This window comes from Grus americana, chromosome 1, assembly GCF_028858705.1.
Source record: "Grus americana isolate bGruAme1 chromosome 1, bGruAme1.mat, whole genome shotgun sequence".
Taxonomy (NCBI): Eukaryota; Metazoa; Chordata; class Aves; order Gruiformes; family Gruidae; genus Grus; species Grus americana.
The window spans coordinates 17,823,387-17,844,069 of NC_072852.1; the positions used below are offsets into that span (position 1 = coordinate 17,823,387).

Consider the following 20,683-nt stretch of genomic DNA (forward strand, 5'->3'; position numbering starts at 1 on the left):
GATGTCCATGATTTCTCAGAAAATTAGCTATTCTGAATATAAAAACATCTTTGCATGAAGCCAAAATTGAGCAACATTGATTTCAGAGTAACGAAATTGCCCCTTCAATGACGCCTAGTCCAGATATTTGACAGTGAAGAGCACAAGCTAGTTCAAAGAATGCACAAGTAAATCTAGTGCAGAGAGACTACAGAGGCTATTTGTTATTGTCAAGTAAGTAGGTGGCTTATGAAAGAAGGGCATTCATATGAATTCTTAAGACTTTAAATCCCACTGAGCTTTTAAACTTCAGGATCTCCTAAGAAGCAAATTCTAGATCTTATGTTTATGTACTGTTAAATATATTTCCTTCTATCAACTTCAAAACTATTGTTTTTTAGAATTAAAGGCCTCTTGCGCTTACACTATGAAAGAATTTCTCCCACCCTCAGTCTTTTTTCTCTTATAGTCCCTCAACACCTTCTCGGTCTTATTAACTCATGTTAAATTGAGGATTTTGTCTTATTTTCATTACTGATTTCAAAATTTCTCTGCTTTTGCCTTATCTCAAAAAAAAAAAGTGGAACTGAAAATGCATGCTTTGTATTTATGTACAAGCAAGCACTGTGTGCATATATACACACATAAAACATTTAATTACATAATATCTTATTATACTTGTTATATTATTATAATATACTTGTTTCTCTCATATATAGAGATAAAAAGAGATATTAAACACATAAAATACAAACACTAATAATGTTGCTACTGGGTTTTATCCTACATTTCATCTTCCTCACTATTTTGCAGCAGTACTATGGTGGTGATAAGGAATGCAAAATAAGCAAAAAATTTTCCTGAGCTCTTCACAGTGGTGACTACAATTCATTTGCCACTAGTTCAATTTTATTTTTGTCCCCATCTTATTTGTTTTAGTCAACAAGGTTGTTACCTATTGTCATGTCTATTGACATGTCAAGGACTACACACACAAGTTTATTTTCCTTTACAGGTGTTTTAGCATTTGACTTGATTTATATTCCTTCAGGGATTTTATCTTTCCAGAGATTTTTAGCTTGATTCCAAAGAAACGTAGCCTCCAAACTTTACACTGAGGTCTTTTAGGAAACTGGCTGTATTCAAATGTTTTAACTACTTACAAAACAAATTTCAGCTTATAATAATTGCATTTACTACACAGAAGCATAAAATCATTAAGGTTAGAAAAGACCTCTAAGATCAAGTCCAACTGTCAACCCAACACCACCATGCCTACTACTTAAGGCATGATGGGGAAGCGCAGCAGTCCCAGAATGTCTTTATAAAGATCCAACTGCAGAGACGAACTCACTAAAAACACTTTACTTGTATACAGATATAAATATCATATATATACACATGTAAGCCTATATCAAGTATTTAACATTGGATAGTAACAGTTAATTGGGCTTCCAGACATTCAGAGAAAAGATCTGTTATGGGATCTTGATATGATTATCCACCTATCCATTTATCCAAGGAAAAAAATACAGAACAGAGATGGAACAATAAATTAAGAGAAGGGAAAATGTTCTTTAACCTTTCTTTCCCAGAACTGCTTTTAGTTCTTATTTTTCTACTGGCTATGCCACCTATCCATATGTCAGAATATGAAAGAAAGCTTGTTGCATTTATAAAGACTGCACTTCAGTGGTAACTCATTTTGAGGTCACTCACGGATACGCTACAAAACTGACAAACTACATTTAAATCAAAATTTAAATGACAATGCTCTAATGAACATTTTGGGAACCAGCTCTACATGCTGGATACTTATTATTAGTATGTACGCTAGGAACAGTAACAGAACTAATTGTTTTATTAGACATTTTCTATATAATAAAGAGAAAGATCTCCAACTGTACAGATAGCAAAGACATGAAGAAGTACTTCCAAATCTGTAAAGTATCTTTGGAGTATGTAAAAGTATACTGTAAAGTATCTTTGGAGTATGTATTTTAGCACATATTACAGAACTTATATTAACAACCCTAGACCTTGAAATCAATTCTACTAAGCTCTCTTAATTCTTCAGATATGTTCTCCCTTTGACAGTCACACGACTAGAAGTTCTACTGTTCCAGGAAATCTCTTCACAGATGTGGAAAAAAAAAAGCAATGACTGAGTATTTTAAATACATGCTTTTTTTTATTTTAAGCCACAAGAGCTAAATATCTGAAAAAAGATTTCTCAAAAACAAAAAAAAACCCAACAAAAACAAAAAAATGCTTGACAGACTTGATAAGCTGGCCAGTACAAACTCCATGAAGTTCAACAAGGCCAAGTGCAAGGTCCTGCACATGGGCTGGGGCACTCCCGAGCACAACTACAGGCTGGGTGGAGAATGGATTGAGAGCAGCCCTGAGGAGAAGTTGGGGGTATTGGTGGATGAGAAGCTCAACATGAGCCGGCAGTGTGCACTTGCAGCCCAGAAAGCCAACCGTGTCCTGGGCTGCATCAAGAGAGGCATAATCAGCAGGTCAAGGGAGGGGATTCTAACTCTCTACTCTGCTCTTGTGAGATCCCACCTGGAATACTGCGTCCAGCTCTGGGGTCCCCAACATAAAAAGGACATGGAGCTGTTGGAGCAAGTCCAGAGGAGGCCACAAAGATGATCAGAGGGCTGGAGCACCTCTCCTGTGGGGATGGGCTGCCAAGAGTTTGGGTTGTTCAGCCTGGAGAAGAGAAGGCTCCAGGGAGACCTTAGAGCAGCCTTTCAGTACCTGAAGAGACCTGCAGGAAATCTGGAGAGGGACTGTTTACAAGGGCGTGTGGTGACAGGACAAGGGGTAATGGCCTTATGCTGAAGGAGGGGAGATTTAGATTAGGTATTAGGAAAAAATTCTTTACTGTGAGGGTGGTGAGGCACTGGAACAGGTTGCCCAGAGAAGCTGTGGATGCCCCCTCCCTGGAAGTGTTCAAGGCCAGGTTGGATGGGGCTTCGGGCAACCTGGTCTAGTGGAGGGTGTCCCTGCTCATGGCAGGGGGGTTGGAACTAGATGATCTTTAAAGTCCCTTCCAACCCAAACCATTCTATGATTCTATGAAAAGCAAAGAACAGAGTGATCTCATCTTCCCTCTGTAAGTCTTTGGGTTTGCTAGAAGTCTGAGAAGTTTCTGATCTACAAATATTAGCTATGCTGATTGTGGCCCTCAGTACTACTTGGCACTGTACAAGCATCAAGTAACTCCACGCCTTGATAATATACTCCAATCATAAGGCAGTCAAAAAAACACACTACCTAATACAGTAATCGCAGAGGGTCAGAAAGATACAAACATGTCTCAAATACAAACATGTTATGCAGAACATTCTGTACAGCTTATAAAAGCAAACCTGGATGCAGAGGCATTTGTGTTTGAACCAAGCTGTAGAATTTCTGTGAGTCCAAACATGACTTTATCACTATTCGACTTAGTGTTAAACACTCTATCATTTAATCAGAAAGCAAATCAACTACTTACTCCCACTCTCCCCCCTTCTCCCCAGAACAGATTAGTTTCCAATGTGAAGAAATCAGAGATCTTCAATACAAGCAGCACAATCCTGCTTCTGTAAACACAATGCCCTCATCTGCCATTTAATCACCAAAACCCACCCCATAACAATAAATAGACAGACTATCCTGCCCTCTTTTGAAAGGTCAACAAGGTTCACATATAAACTTATTATAGTCCTTTCCCTACTTACTTATTATAGTACTTTCCCTACTTTTGCAGCATTTACCCTATCATCAAGTATCATGAGCCATTTCTTTCACTGATTTCGCATAACGGTGTTCACTCAAAGGCCTTCACCTTTGTAAGTTTCTCCTAAAACATGGAGAATCTTATTGCCACATTAACAAAAAAAAAAATTAGTAGTTACGTCTACTACTACATCAACATTAATGAAAAAAGTTGAACTATGGGCTCAGACCACACCAAACAGTTTTACTAGGCTCAGTACAATATATTCAGCCAAGTAGTACACAACAGCTCCTAGACAAAACTTCAGTAAAAGTACCATGACTTTTTCAATGTACACATCTAGATTCAAGAGACTGAATTTTGAGTTCAGAAATACTGAACTACATATCCGTTTTCTTAAGCTTAAAGATCTTCACACATTTATGTTGTCATGTCTCATCTTGTTCAATGTCTAGCATATATGACACACCAAAGACAATGAGTTGTCCATCCAGAGCTGCTGGATAAAGGGGCATGGCAAAAAAATATTAAAGAAACAAACACCACACACCAAGGTGACAGGTGACAGTCTTCCCAGCACATCGGCTGTGCCAGCCATCACTCATTCTGGGTCACAGTGCTATTACAGTCTTAACAGACACTCTTCTTGAAGTGCAAACTGACAAATCAGCAAAATACTGTGTTAGATGCATACTACTTTTCCCCACGTTAAGCGAGTGGGAGGGACAAAAAACACCCAAGGTAAGCACAACGAACAGCAGGCTTCCTTTGTGAAAAATATAGCTGGCAGTTGTGAAGTGTGTTTTCCTGTGTTAAAAAAGGCTTTGTGGTGCATATCGTTGTCTGCCACTCCCACAGAACACTTCCCGAGTTTACAGGCAAACTCACTCAGAACCCAAGTCAAGATTTGTTCTTCATCGCTGCCAGCTAGATATCCTACAGGCCAAATTCCTCCCTTAGAAATGTGTTAGCTCAAAGCAACACAGACATGTGCACAAGCATAAAAACATCGCTCATCACAGCATTTGGTTTATTCTTAAAATTCAGCTCAGGCCCACGGATGCAGTGGCACTCAGAATTAATTTAAACTATTAGCATACTCTTCTGACTTAAAAATATTAAAAACTAAAAAGCTGGGGTGCAGATTTAAAGAAAAAGTATTTTTTCAGTCACTTTGAAAACTGATTTACTGTTATGGACCACATGAACAGTAAGTTATCTTGCCCTAAGTTTAAGCTTTGCCTTCACCTAAAAGCAAGAAAACAAGAATGTTTTCTATCAGAAGGTACCTTGCATTATATTGATCATGCACTACAGAAAGCTGCGTCTAAAAGACTAGAATAAGAGATGGTGGATAGGGATATAGAGCAGAATTAGAGAATTCACATCCTGGGAGGGGGGAGGGAAGCATCATGACTAAATGACTTAATTCAAAACTGTGGAAGAGTCACAAAAACATTCGAAGGCCATGATCTCACAATATACAGCCACGTGTAAGGAAATTGGCTTTTTTTTTTTTAATTTTATTTTTCTTTTTCTTTAAGTAAGTCTTCATGTACTTCATAAACCAATAGACAACAGATCAGTTTCTACTATGATCAGACACACAGTTGCTACTTCACATCATATATCTAAATTTGAATCAAATCACAGCAATTTGAACTTGGATTGATTTGCATATGTAAATCATACTATTGAATGTTTTCCCATTTATTTTTTTACTTCCAAATTACATCTTTTCAACTCAACTATGAATATTTCAACGGTAAAGCAAGAAATAAGATGCACTTCACCTCAAGGGAAAAAAAAAAAAAAACAACCAAAACCCAAACCACCAAATAGGTGTATGCTGAGAAACACGTACTGTTTAACATAGTGTGTATCTATATTTGAATAATATACTCTGGAATGTGTCTTCTGTAAGATAACAATGCCTTCTAGAGCTATTACTCCCCACATCCTACCAGTTCAATGTAGCCAGTGGAACTGCCCAGAGAAAAACACGGTTCAGATTTCTGCACGTGCCCATTGCCAACTGGGAACGACTGATGAAAAAGGACGTTGGCTAAGGATGTGCCAACACACTACAGGTGCTGGACAGACCCTGTTTCCATGCAGGCCCACCTGTGATGTCTCGGTACTGTGTTTATCAAACTGAGCATTCTTTAGAACCCACAACATCAGAATAGTACTGAGGCTTCCTGAAGTGGTTGTTTAGGGGGGGAAGCTGGAAAAGACATGTCAAAGGAGAATTCTGAAGGGAGAAATAGAAGAGTTAAAAGAAAGTGCACACAATGAGCAAAGACATACAGTCCGGTGCATAGTCTGATCACCCCCTTCATACTTGTACTTTACAATTAAAAAAACAGAAAAATGTCAAGAGAATCTCATTCTGTCTTTGTAATCCCGTAGTACTAGGCATGATACAATCTTAGCCAATACTTCTAAAATACTCGTAAGTACACATGTACAATATAGAATCTGCTATGAAATTTGGTACATAAAGTTTTATCATGTGTTACATGAGAAAAACCTGACTGTGCCATCAACATGAGAAAATAATAAAACAATTGATCTACCCAGGTTCGCAGATCTAGATCTCATGGTGAAGCGTTACAAGGTTGAAAAATAATGTTCTTCAGAATATTTGAAGATGAAGGTATGCCTAGGAAAAAAAAGGTGCATAGCTAAAAATAACACAGAAACACATGAAAAATTTCAGATAAAACTTTTTCCTCTAAGTTCAGACAAGTCTAACAAAGTAAAGAATGGGAAATAAGACCATTGCTACACTGAGGACAGAACTTGAACGTGTGATGCTGTTAAACAAGGTCTAACAGTAGGAAGGCGAGTAAACAGTGTTTAGGATTTAAGGTTTTAAAAATATACCATGACTTTAATAAACATCTTATGTTTTTGTTATTGTTGGTATCTTTTCAATGATAGTATTAAAAATAATTCTCCTGAATTAATAGTACTTTATTCACAAAATGCATTTTGACAGAATGGGTTTTAAATAAATATATCTTAATATTGTTGTACAAAGATGAGAAAACACAAGAACCTCCCCATATTCCGTAAAAAATGTATTTTCCTGGACAACAGGACAAAGTCTCTGTTGTTTCCTACTTGTTCCTGAATTTGGATGCAACAGGGAGAGGCAAATATTACAACACTTCTACAATAGACCTAATATAGCTCTAGTTCCTTACCTGCCAAAGTCTGAAAACTCTGACAAAATATATACCAAACCATTCGTACTTATGTAGCTGAATGCAAGATAGTAATAAATACTCAGAAAATAAGCAGCCCTGAGTTTTTTTCAGTTTAAAGACAGCTGTTTCACTGTAATAGCTACCTATTAAACAAAAAATATAGCACTTTTATACTGCATAATTAAGTCTGTATTTAGGCATAATGCACAGTAGTCACATAGTCAAAGGCTAAATGGTAGAAAGATACCAATCTTGGTCAAGCAATTCCTCTGAAATTACAGGCTTCTAACTAACCATCTCCCATATTATAAAGTTTACTTATATACTGTCATGTATGCTGCTCATTTTCCAAAACAATTGTAGAGAACATGATGAGCCATCCCAGGTCTTAAAAGCTGAAAGACAATAGGGCAGCAATAATGTAAAACTGTGATGGTATTAAAGCACAAGTGCAGGAAACAATGTGAATTAATCAGGCTGTTAAGAGGAGGAGGTACATCATCTATTGTATTGCTCTCTACATAAATGATATCCTTGCTCCAGAACACTTAGGCATTTCTTTTTGTTCTCCCACCCGCCCTTTTCTCTTCTGATTCCACGTCACATTTTCTAAAATCTTGTTACAGGACAGCAGCCACTCTCAGTAACCAGACTTGCCTCCTAAGGAATATCCAACTGGGTACTGCTTCAGAAACTGCCTCAAAAAGCGTCTAGTTTACTATGTCCTGCTCTTCTTGCACCATTCCTGGCATTTTGAGATCCACCTTGGAACAGACTTCAAGACAGGTTCATACTCGATTTGGCCCACCAGGAGTAAGTCAAGAAAACTTACAACTTAAAAAGTCGTAAAAACTTACCACTGTAAGCAGATGTAAACTTCACAGTGCAAGTGTGATTTTGTGGCACTCTTGCATGGTCTAAAGGAAGTCATCACACAGTAGAAGGGAGTTCCCATAGAACTTGCTCTAGCCTACAGATTATTGAACTGGTAACTTTGAAAAGGCATTTTTAGAAGGATTTTACACAACGCAACAAAATTCTCCCCAAAGCAGGGGCTAATTTACCTAGTGGGAATGACTGTCTCAAAAAGCTTTGAAACTTTACATTTTAAATATATTCCAGATACCTTTCTCTAGACACATTTCATTTTGAAAAGTATACAGCTTCTTTTTCACACCAATATATTAAGCTAGGCAGTATTAAAGAACTAACTTGTCTTCAAAGTCTTAAGTTCATTTAGCTGCACATCTGAAGTAAGTTCAGGAATTTTCAAATACTTTTTTCAGCAGTACTGCTGATAAAAACTAGATTATGTCAAACTGCATTCACCCAACAGCAAGGGAAAGATAACAAACTCTGGTTTTATGTTATCAGGAATAAGAGGAGATGTATTTCAAACATGACCAATTCTTAGTTACGTAAACTTCAACATCAAATTATTAGAATACTTTTTAAGGCCTCCTTCTCCCTTCTCCCCTCACCTTTTTTCAAAAAGCCTCAGGTCAATAAGATATTATGATAAAATCGGGAAAATATTTAAGAAAGGTTCATGATAAGAAGGGAAGAACAATTTAACTATTCAAGTTTGCAAACTTGCCTGGGACTGGAGAGATCTACATTCAAACCTTTCTCAGATAAACTTCTAGTAAACCTTTCTGTTATTAGTTTTGCTCTGTCTCAGTTCCTCCAACCTCTAAAATGAGGATGACATCAGTTCTCCAGTCTACAGCAGCTGCTGTGAAAAGACGGACATTACATATTTTCAGACGTTTACGTACCATGCTAATAGGGCTATATTGGAAATAATTACTATATAAAAACCCCAAGGTCAAAGAATCTGATAAAATACCACCTAAACTGTAGTAGAAAGCTTGATATGCTGTGTGTACAGACATTTTCAGAAGTTTTCCTGAAATGTTGTCCGGTATTTTCAGCAGTAACCTCTCACACTTGTGATTTTCTAAGTTGGCACTATTCTAATTGCACAAAAGGGAAACTATAAATAGCTTTGTTACCCCATTACAAACTATTAGCCTACATTAAATATTTCCAAAACCCTAACTCACAAAAGTTAAACTTTCTTTGAAAATTTCTGTGGAGTCTTTTAGAAAGTAAAGAGCTTAAAAACCAAAAAAACCCATAATTGCCTGAAACACTGCCTTAGTATGAAAGTGTTTTTAACCACAAATAAGCCATATAACTAAAAAAAAAAAAAAAAAAAGTTCGGCTTAAAGTTCTGTAAGTCAATTATGTCCTGCTGTGATGAATTTAACTACAACATTGCAGACTACATGCTGCTACCTACTAACAGTGCAAGAAACAATGGGGTTCAGCTAAACAAATCTGTGCTTCCCTCGTCCAGCTGCAGGGACGGGTTTCCTCCCTTTGTCACCAGAGCACACTCTCAGAGCAGATGCTTAAATTGCCTTCTCCGCGAAGCGCGGAACTTGCTGCAGCCGCACGCAGCGCCTGCGGCTCATCCTGAGGAGCTTTCAGCTTTGTTTGCAAACGCACAAGGCGATTAACCGGCTCACACGTTCAGCACCGCCGGCTGTCTGCCGGTGACACTCCGGCCACCGCTTCGCCCTCGGCTTCACCTCCCCCGCTGCCCGGTACCCCGGCACTGCCCGGCCCGGGCCCGCGTGTGATGAAACCACCATCCGTCTTTCACCATCGGACTCCGAACCCCAGAGGCGACCGCTGCTGCGGACACCGGGTGACGCCGACTGCCGCCCTTCCTCTGCGGGGCGAAACGGCGCCCAACTACAGGAAATACTCAGCGCCGACAGAATACCGAATGCTCAACGTGCTCTGAGTCGACAACAACCGCAGGCCGTCCCCGCCGACACCCGTGCCCGAAGCCGCCCTGCGCGCTGCCCCACGCCGCCAGGGCCGTGGCGAACGCCCATCCCCCGCCGCGGAGGAGAGGCGGCCCCTCAGGCGGCCCCGGCCCGCCGCGAGGCCGCGGCAGGTGCGCTAACGCCCGCCCTCCCGCCGCGGCCCGGCCCGCCGCTCCACTCACCGCTGCCGCCGCGGCGCAGCGGGCGGGAGTCGCGCCAGGCCAGCCGCCCCCGCTCCTCGTCTAAGGTGACCTCCCAGGAGCGGTGCCCCAGCACCAGCAAGGAAACCAGCCGGGGCCGCCAGCCGCCCAGGAGCTGCTCCATGGCCGCCGAGAGCCCAGGCCCGCCGCAGCCCGCTACCGCATGGCCCAGCAGACCGAGCAGCCGCCGAGGGGAGAGCCCGGCAAGTAACGGCGCCCCTGGCCCGCCGCTAGCCGGCCTGCCCCCCGGGCGGGGCGTCAGCGCCTACGCCATCGCCGCCGGGGCGGGGCCTGCGGCTCCGCGGGGTGGGGCGCGGCTGGGGCCGGGGCAGCCCGGGGCAGCCCGGGGTAGCGAGGCCGGGCCGCGGCTCGCTGGCCCTCCGCGGGCAGGGTGCGCGGGGCTCCGGGGCGCAGAGGCGGCAGAGAGCCCGCCCGCCCCGGCCCGCTTTGTCTCCTCACCCCGCTGGCGAGAGCCACGTGCTCTGCGACCCGCGGCGGCGGCTGGGCCAGCCGGGGCCCCGGGAACCGCCAGCGCGGGGGAGACGCCACACGCGGGCATGGCTCCGCGCGGAGAAACTGGGGCTTGCACCGTTACGTGTGCGCATCCTTCTCGTGCTTCTTGCGGGAGGATGAAGTGACGATGAACTCTTCCCTTACCAGGACCGTGAAATGTAATGAGTGCGTCAACCACAAACACTTGGTACCACAAACCTCTCGATCTAACCTTGCCTTCTTTTCCATAATATGTATATATAGGGTTTGCCTTAGAGATGTTGACAATAATTCACTATGATTAAACTCCTAATGCTTTGCTGCCTTTCAGATCCTCCATGGTGTTCCTGAACCTTATGGCTATAACCATCAGCATCCTACCCAAAACACAGGCCAGGCTGAGACACAGTTGCTCTGCCTCTGACCTTACTCCAAACCTACTGGTTCTGAATATTTCCTGTAGACGTTAGAGAAAAATGTCACTGGTCTGTTCTTAGTGGGCCCAGCCCTGGGGCCAGCTCTCTGCTTCATGGGGGTGATGCAGACACTCCAGCTGGCTTTGCTCATGGCGAGCACAGGGCTGAGAAATTGCTGCACTGGAGCTCTGCTCTGAACCTTGCAATGTGCTCACTTTTCATTTTCTGAAAACAAATGGGCTAGGCACTGCCATCCAAGTTATGTGTTCAACATAGTCTTCCTGTGCCATGAATACTTGTCATCTGTCTCGATTATTGCAACGTCTTTCCCTCTGGCCTTGAAAAACATGATGTTGCCACCTTCATTGTGGAAAATACCTAGACATGCCACACTTTCACAATTTCAAGGAACACTTTGTTTCTGTCAGTTGTATTTCCCTCTACATTTCAGAATCCTTCCCCTCATAAACACCCATAAAGTTCTATATATTGAGGTTTAAAATAAAGTTAGCTTGTTGTGAAAGTCTGTTGTGAAAATTAGTCTGCCAAATCCACTGCTGAGCAGTCATTATCGTCTCACTGGTTCTTTGTATTTTGCCAGCTGCATCATCTGTTATCATCCCTCTTACACTTGGATAGTAAGATCCCTGGGCCAGGAACGTCCTTTTTGTTTCGGGTCGTACCATATCTAGCACATTTAATTTCCATTATTTGTAACCACTTATGCAAGCCGGAGCAGCTGCGTGGAAACCACAGCCTAATGCCGACACTCACAATGCAACAGAGGCTTTTGCTGTTGGCCCCCTCAGAGATGCTCCAGGAGCTAATGGATCACTAATATAAAGCTGTATTCTTAAAAATATTACACAGGAGTACTTATTTATCATTTCTCCGCTGGGCAAATTAGATCTAATCTTTTATAGTCTACAGTCACCTGAATCAATATTCTTAGGCTGTGATCCATGCTAGCAGAAGAAGGAAAAAGTTCATTCTTTTTACCACTCTTGCCTATGATTATTTCCTTTTATTCTTATTAATTTGACAACTCTTGTTGGCTTAGCTAAGGCTAAAGCCTTCAGTTGTAAAACACAGAATTGATAAAATATTCTCTGGTCCATTAGAAGCCTACAGAGGTGTACTAGCACCACTAGCAAGAATGGCATTCCTCATCCACATTTCTTACTTGTTTAGATAAGGAGAAGCCACTTATTTCTTCCTTGCATACCATTTTAGCGTACCAGTGTTTTGGACTATGATTTGGGATCCTCCATGCCACTACAGGAATGTCTTGCAGGAATTCATACAAGCGCTGTGTTTGGTCTGCTCTGTCCCTTGAACACCAACACGTGCTTCTGTCCCTAGAAAGCAAAGGTCAAATTTGAGCCAACACAACATTTTTTTCAATCAGTTTTAGTACTTCATGATTTCCTTCCCTGACTCTAACAGAGAAAGAATTTCTAAAGGAGGACTGACTTGGTAGGCTAAAGCAAACACATGCCAATTATTGTTTTACTGCTTATTACATACACCTTTAATTACTACTGAGGGGACAGAACTGCAGATGAGCAATGCCAGTAAACTGCAGATTTATAGCCTAAAATCTTGGTAGTAAAGGCAGCTAATCACAGGACTCCACCCTGAGAAATGGCACGGTTGTAAAAGCACCTGACTTTGTTCACAGGTCCACAGAGGCCACAGGAAGGGTTGCAATTGTAGTTAACTTGGGAACAATAATACATTGCATAACAAGTACAATTCACAATGGCAAATGCAGGAAGGTAACACAACTTAAAAGGTTTATCTCTATGACCCATTTATTACCTATCTAGCAAACAACAAAACTTTTAAAGCCACCTTTCTCTCCCCTGTGTCTGATTTTATACTAGGTCATTCGTCTCAAGTGACACCAAGCCAAATGCTGCAGTTGATACTCTTGAGGGAAGGGATGCCATCTGGAGGGACCTTCACATGCTGGAGGAGTGGGACCATGCAAACCTCATGAGGTTCAACAAGGCCAAGTGGAAGGTCCTGTACATGGGTCGGGGCAATCACCAGTATCAGTACAGGCTGGGGGATGAATGGATTGACAGCAGACCTGAGGAGAAGGACTTGAGCATGTTGATTGATAAACAATTGGACATGAGCTGGCAATGTGCGCTCACAGCACAGAAAGCCAAATGTATCCTGGGCTGCATCAAAACCAGCATGATCAGCAGGTCCAGGGAGGAGATTCTTCCTCTCTGCTCTGCTCTTGTGATACCCCACCTGGAGTACTGCATCCAGCTCTGGGGTGCCCAGTACAAGAAGGACATGGAGCTGTTGGAGGGAGTCCAGAGGAGGCCACGAAGATGATCAGAGGGCTGGAGCACGTCTCCTGTGAAGACAGGCTGAGACAGTTGGGGTTGTTCAGCCTGGAGAAGAGAAGGCTCCAGGGAGACCTTAGAGCAGCCTTCCAGTACCTAAAGGGGACTTATAAAAATGGGGACAGACTTTTTAGTAGGGCCTATAGCGACAGGACAAGGAGTAACGGGTTTAAACTAAAAGAGGGTAATTTAGATTGGACATAAGGAAGACATATTTTACAATGAGGGTGGTGAGGCACTGGAACAGGCTGCCCAGAGAAGCTGTGGATGCCCCCCTCCCTGGAAGTGTTCAAGGCCAGGCTGGATGGGGCTTTGGGCAACCTGGTTTAGTGGAAGATGTCCCTGCCCACGTGTTGTCGTTTAACCCCAGCCAGCAACTAAGACCCATGCAGCCGCTCGCTCATTCCCCCCATGGCAGGATGGGGAAGAGAATCAGAAGGGTAAAAGTGAGAAAACCCATGGGTTGAGATAATGACAGTTTAATAAGTAAAGCAAAAGAAAATTAACTCTATGCCAGCCAAAACCAGCACACCATGGCAGGGGTGTTGGACTAGACGATCTTTAAAGGTCCCTTCCAACCCAAACCATTCTATGAGTCTATAATGTCTATAAAAAGTACTTACTCCTATCAACTTTATGTTGATCCTATGAACAGAATCATTACATGATAATATAGGCAATCAATTAAGAAGCGCTTCTAAGCAAGTACATCTTTTTAGTCAACAGGAACAAGACAGTTATTATTCTGCATGACCTGCATTACAAAAATATTTATTTAAATCATTACAAACTTGAGTTATCTCTCTCCCAAATCTTTTGGAGGTGTACTTCTTCATAAGGACCCTGCAACTAATTTGTTCTGCAGTGAAAATCAAGCATGCCCTTGTAGTACCTTGGCAGAAGTAGAAAATACCGTGTATCCAACCTTATCTGAGAGAGTGAGGCTGAAGTGAAAAAATGTAAAATATCTTCACCAAAGTGAAAGCTGCATAATACCCACAGAAGTGTGCCAGAGACCAAAGACGACTCATATTCCACCATATTTTCCCCACTCAGTTCTGTGTTGCATGTAAGAGGGAATCACAGATTTTTACCAAGAACTCTGGAAAACACAGCTTGTCACAGACCTGTGATGGAGTTCAGCTGCTCTGCCCTGTGCTCCCAGGGAAATGGCTCCAGGATCAAGGACTCCTCCATGTCCCAAGCAACATCTGCAATGGTGCTCAGTTCCACTGAGGGAAGAGAAGAAAGTTGAAGATCAGTGAAGATGTTGCTAATATGTCCCTTGAACATGTATGAGAGAGCCAGCCATGGTCTTGTCCAAATGACAGCCAGTACAGAATGGAAAGTTTAATCTCATTGCTCAGGAATTTAAAACTGGAACCAAAACCAATAACAAGTTTTTGCTTTGCATATTTTTTACTCCCCATTGATGAGTACTAAATGTTTCTTTTCTTCCACAGAGAAAATGCCCCAAGAAAGTTTTTAGACAGCTGCTTGGGAATTATAAAAAATTTTTATCTCAGTGCATCACAGGCAAATCACAGTACTTACACATGAATCAAATTCTGTTCTCAAGTACACACACGCAGGTCCCATTAGAACAGTATAAATACACCCAAAGGCCAAATCTGGCAATTGAAATACTTTTGGAAAATGGAAAGTAACCAACAAAGGTAATAGAACAGAGGAAAATAATTCATTTTAAATATCACAATACTGGCTAATATTGTAATTCCTTTTCTACTTATCAGCAAACAAAGACTAAAGCGTGAGTGGAAAATTCTTGCTGCTGATGGAAAGAATGACATCACCTTCTCCAGAAAAATACCTGAACTATTTTAAAGCACTTCTATGCTTTTATCATAAAAGTTTAAATTACAGTTATTATTGGAAATGATCTGGAAAAAAGCAGTTTTAAAGGCTTGTCAAAAAGGATGATTGCAGCCCTTTATTCACTTGAGCCAAAAAGTAATTGAGAGAAAGTTGTTGACATACTGGAGGGTGTGGGAATGGATCCAGAAGATACTTTGTTTTCTTGTTCAGCGAAATGCTGCGTACTGTTCCTGAACAATAGAAGTTTACAGAATCCTTCTTTTCTTCCAAAGCTCCAACCTACCTCCATATTCACTGCATGAACTACCTATTGCTGTGAAAAATACTAAATGTGATTTGTTTCAAGCTGTTATAGCTGTGGCTCCTACCTACAGATAAACACAGATTTATATTTCTTTGTTTAGATCCTTGTTCCTATTATAATTATTAGCCTCAACTGGAGTCCCTGAGGAGCTGTGGGACCCCCCTCTCATCCAACTGTATCCTTTTAAGAAACAACAAAATTAAAAGTGTCCTGTCTGACAGAATGGTAATGCTCTCTGGCAGTGTGCAACGTTGGTCTTATGTTGAGAAATTGTTGCAATTAGTTGAAAAGGCCAGGAATTACTGATCTTCCTTCTTGTTTTAAGACAGCAATACAGGAATCTGAGATCAGTTATCTTCCTGATGGCCTTGTGTGGCACAGGGTGTGTAAGGGGGTGTATAAGAAATGTTTGCTCTGCCCTGGTGAGAATGCTTGAAAAGGTAAAGTACGTCCTTCCCTGCAGCGCTTGTAGGTGAGGGTAACCGAAGAGGCAAAACTGAAAAAATGCTGGTATCACCCAAAAGTTTCTCTCTTCTGTCCACCCCTCAACTACATCAGTTGTTCTAATAAAAGAGCACATTTTTCTCTGCAGGCTATGTTTTGCTGATATTTCCAGTCCCTCAAAGCTGCAGAAAAACAGCTCTTTACCAGGCCTGTGCAGACCTTGCCTGGAGCGCGCCGGTGCTTTATGCAAAACCATGCGTATGGACCAGTTCTCAAGAAGAGCTCGAAGAGATGGTAACTCTGGGTAGGCAGACAATTTTTTATCGTTCAGCTATGACACTATTACCAAACTATGTATCATGTTCAATAGTAGCCTCCATCACATATACTAACTCTTATACTTACTGAGTATAAGAACAGTAAGATTTTTTGGTGGTTTCTAACTGCCTGGAGGGTTTTTTACACAATTACAGGGCATGTGCGTGCCACCAGCATGACCCTATTGACAAATTCCAATCAATGCCATAGAAGAGATTCAGGATGAAAGCATTGTTAGTATAAAAATTCCTACTATCACCAAAGCAACGCTTTTTTCTCCTAACTCATTTTTAGACCTCTAAGTTGAGCCATTTTAACTGGACCTTTTATTCCCAGAGTGCTTCTCTAAATGTTCTGCTTCAGCAGGCAGGGCTCTAATCTATATCAGGGCTGTTCTAGCTTATACCAGACAGTGTGGCCTTCATAAACTAAAGAATGAAGTAAGATTATTCTTCCATTTAAGATGGAGAGACATATTTTTATGCTACTTTTAGAAGAACAGACTGTAAAACTGCTAACCAACACTGCAGGTAAAAGAACAGGAAAGCACAGGGGGAAAAAATCACACAGACTATGGCTTCAGTAGAAACACTCCCTTTCCAAAGAGAATGTAAACCAAACCAGCAGCACATTTCTCTGAAAGAGAAGAGGAAAATCTGGAGAGTATATTTATAAGACTTAATCAACTAATGAAATAATTTGAAAATAAAACAATCATCTCAGTATAGAAACCTTTACACTGGAAAAATACAATTTACTTCCTTCAGTTCCGGATATCCTTACTAACAACACAGGAAGTAATAAAATAGAGATAATCAGAGTATCAACACAAGGAAATAAGCACATATGAGAAGCACAACCTCATTATTTATCATGACACTCCAGACCAACTATTACCTAAGATATGCTTAGTTGGACTAATTAACCTAGCACATAAAAACAGGTAAAGTACCTAGTACTTAGACAACCATGGAAGCATCTCTGTAAGCACCACCTATGGTCTTTATCATATAAAATAAAATAAAATAAAATAAAATAAAATAAAATAAAATAAAATAAAATAAAATAAAATATTATCTGAACAGCAATGTCATCCAAGAAACTCAAACCACTTCTTCATTTCCAAGCATCATTGGACATATCAGTAGCCTCCCAATGTTAATAATTTGAAAAACCATAAACAACACAGAAATCAGAATGTATATGTGAAGAATATACAGCCTTTAAAAAAGTTTTTGACTCTGTATAGCTGCCACAATTAAAACTCTAGCTGATACATCCTGAATCAGATGAAACATAAACCTAATTTATATTATTATTTTAAATAATTTTCAATTATTTTTTCTTATTACTAAAAAGGTAATCATGCATGTGATCACAGGTAGATTGAGCTCACTCAGAAGCGAGTGAAATGCCTAATCACCAGTTACCGAGAAGTCCTTCTGCTCCCCTCTGTTGTTCTTCAACACCTTAATCAATTTTTGTCCTTGGGAACTTATCACCTATCAAATGTACCCTAAACCACAAACATTCACACCAGTCTTCTTGGAATACATCTACTTTTGACCTGATATTCACAAGCTCATACTTTCTTCAGTACCTCTACGAGACTATGAATACTTGCACTTAAAGATGGATCTTGAAGTCCATCTTCTTAGAAGACCAAGAGATGTTCTAAGACATAGCCACTATTCACAAGATCAGAGTTACTATATGAGGAAGAAGGATGCTCAGAAAGGAAAAGATATTTGGCTAAACTAAAAAAATTTGACGCTTTAAACTCTCTCTTTCTTGTGAATACTGTCATTTTGAAGACAAGTAGCATTAGATCACAGACTCGTCTTTCCTGAAAGTCCATGTTGAAAAATTCATGATTTATACAAAAGATTTATAGTTTCATATTTTCATTCAAACTATCCCACCATTTCAGTTTCAGCAGAAAAATGCAAACCTACACAATACCTTTATCAGAACAAATTTAATTCAGAAAATATAAGAGTAAATGAAATAATACTTAAAAAAAGGTTTTCTCAATCTTATCACTCTTTGGACGTGGTCTCATCAGTCTTGGTATTGATTCATTATATAATTGAAAATTTCACAGGTGCATAAATTCGTATCTTAATAACATCTATGTTTGCAAAGACAAAGATTCTGGTTGTAGATTCTCTTAAAGTTACATTTGTGGATTTAAGGTAGAAGGAGGAAAGGAGTTTTATCTTTAAATGTCTCCTTGAAATTGCTTTAATTAATTAATGTGATTTAATGAACAATGTTATTTTCTGTGGTTAGTACAATATTTTAAAAGTACAATATAAACCTAAAGTAAATGCTTAGAAATGCAGGTGAGATTTTCTTTCAAAGACCGAGATTCTGAATGATCAGATCAAAGATGGATTGAAGCAGTTTGTTTGAAAAGACTCATTTTCACTTTGATTGTTTTTCAGCTGACTACTATAGTAGAGATGATGACAGCTGGTATGAAGTTGTCTGAATCAGTGATACTAGAATGCAAATAGACACCAATACTTTGCATAAAATCCACAAAGCAGAGCTATTTCTGCACTGTGCCTTTTGACATCTCAGCACGCATGTTGACTTGAATTGGCATCCTCTCTTTTTGATTTTCTGGTATCAAAATTAAATGGAAAGCTAAGAACAGAATATGAAATCAGACAGAGCTACCCAAAAAAGAGGGCAATGGTGAACAAAGAGGATCTGTTCATAACAGAAGTTAAATATTTAATTCTAGCAAACAAATATATTCAAGGAACTTTGCTGTACCTGATTTCATAGTGGTTGAAAGGGATGCCAGTCATCCTGGGCATAGTTCTGAATATACTGAAAAGAAAAATCAAAGACCGAGGAGTAACCTGACAAACATTTGTAATCTGTTTTTCTTGCCAGGTGGAAATGGCTGACTAATTTGGAGCACATCATTTTATCGGATACATATTTAGACCTGACTAGTCTACATGTCATTCTAAATACAATTTATAGAAATCGTAGATTTTGATGACAGCGATACATTTTCAAAAGATGGCGCAGGGTTTTGGTCAACCAGCTCGTTTAGTCAGAACTATGAATCAAACTTCACTGCAATGCTTTGAAAAATCAATCACCTCAAAACTATCTCCAGACAGTTTAATGTGAATAGTTTTGTGAAAATCATGACTCTGAAAGACATAATTCTAAATCACTGTGGCTAAGAAATGACAATTAGAAGTAATCAATGTTTTGAAAAAGAACCTGAGTACAAAGGAACCATTCAAACCAATTGCTTTTATGGTTGTATCTGTAAGAGCAAGTTAACAGGAACAGAGATGACATTGTTAACAGCAGATTCTTTGCCTTGGTTAGAAAAGGAAATGCAATAATGAAACTTGACCTACTAACACATTCATATCAGATTTAGCTGTGAGAATCTTCCTCCTCTGTCACAGTAGGATGGGCGTACAATAAACTTATGAAGGGCCAGAGCAGCAACTTTAATAGAAACCAGAGAAGTAGCATTGAGTTGAAATAAATGTTCAGTCTAAAATGGACTTCTACCACATCTCATTCCTCTTGCTTCTTCTAGCAAATTTTGAGACTGTGACTAGAATTCTTAGGACAGAAGCTAATGTAATGCTATGTGTGGCTTTCACAGCCAGCAACCACTGGCTACTGAGAAAGCATGTGTGAATTACTCACTATATCATATGGTTGATAATCTCAACATCACAAATCGTTCTGGTTTTGGAAGGATGCGCTCTGAAACTCTGTGGGATAGAACATGAAGTGGGGAGAGAGAAATAGAGAAGTCTGCTATGGACTGTCTCAGTAAAAAACAGAAACGCAACTATAGGCTTACCAGAAGCTGACAGTGCCCAACTACAAATAGGACAAGAGCAGGAAGAGATAAAACCCCTACATCTTCCCTTTTTTACCAGCACAGAACCCCACTCTCACAACACACCATTTCAGAAGACAAGCAATGTTGTGTGCAGTTGATTAGAGAAACACACACAGCAGGGTTGACAGCAACATAGCTTGTGGTTGGGTTAAAACACACAAACCATTCCCACGTAACTGAACCAATGACAAAACAATCAGATAAAAAGCAACAGGAGTAACAACAAAATAAATCTGCAGACAGACATTAATTCCTTTCACTTTCTGAAGACAGTATGGCTACAAAGTGTACGGGTATGTGTGCAGGCATGCACATACAGGCAGGTGAAAAAAATATTTACCTGAATCTCCAAATTCAGTAATCATGATGTTAACACCTTGCTCACTGCTTTACACTTCAGAGTAATGAAAAGATAATGCAGCTAAACTTCTTTACCTTTGAAACTTAATTTGCTAAACCTAAAAATCTTAAAAGTTTCTCCTTCCTGTGTTCTTCTCTCTGGTAATCTATTTAGCTGTACAGAGAGTATGATATATGAGAATAAATAAAGCTTGCTTGACAGAAAGTGAGATACGGCCTAATGAGACTGTTAGAATATTGTTTCCTAAATTTATTTTCAAATGTATGAATAAGTAGCTTGCTGTTTGG

The 20,683-nt window shown here is 40.3% G+C and overlaps 1 protein-coding gene across 3 annotated transcripts in view; it reads right to left on the minus strand.

Moving 5' to 3' along the window:
* Positions 1–10,628, minus strand: part of CERK (ceramide kinase) — a 47,539-nt gene extending 36,911 nt beyond the window's left edge. The window contains exons 1-3 of one of the 3 annotated variants that reach the window (XM_054849598.1): positions 9,950–10,081; positions 7,785–8,662; positions 6,292–6,377 (exon numbers count right to left, since the gene is read on the minus strand). In XM_054849598.1, coding sequence (XP_054705573.1) covers positions 6,292–6,316 — 25 coding nt within the window. In that variant the 5' untranslated portion in view covers positions 6,317–6,377; positions 7,785–8,662; positions 9,950–10,081. Of the gene's footprint in view, positions 1–6,291; positions 6,395–7,784; positions 8,663–9,949 lie in introns of those variants that run through there. The other 2 variants (XM_054849589.1, XM_054849608.1) reach the window with 2 other exon arrangements.
* Between the last annotated feature and the right edge of the window lie 10,055 nt (positions 10,629–20,683).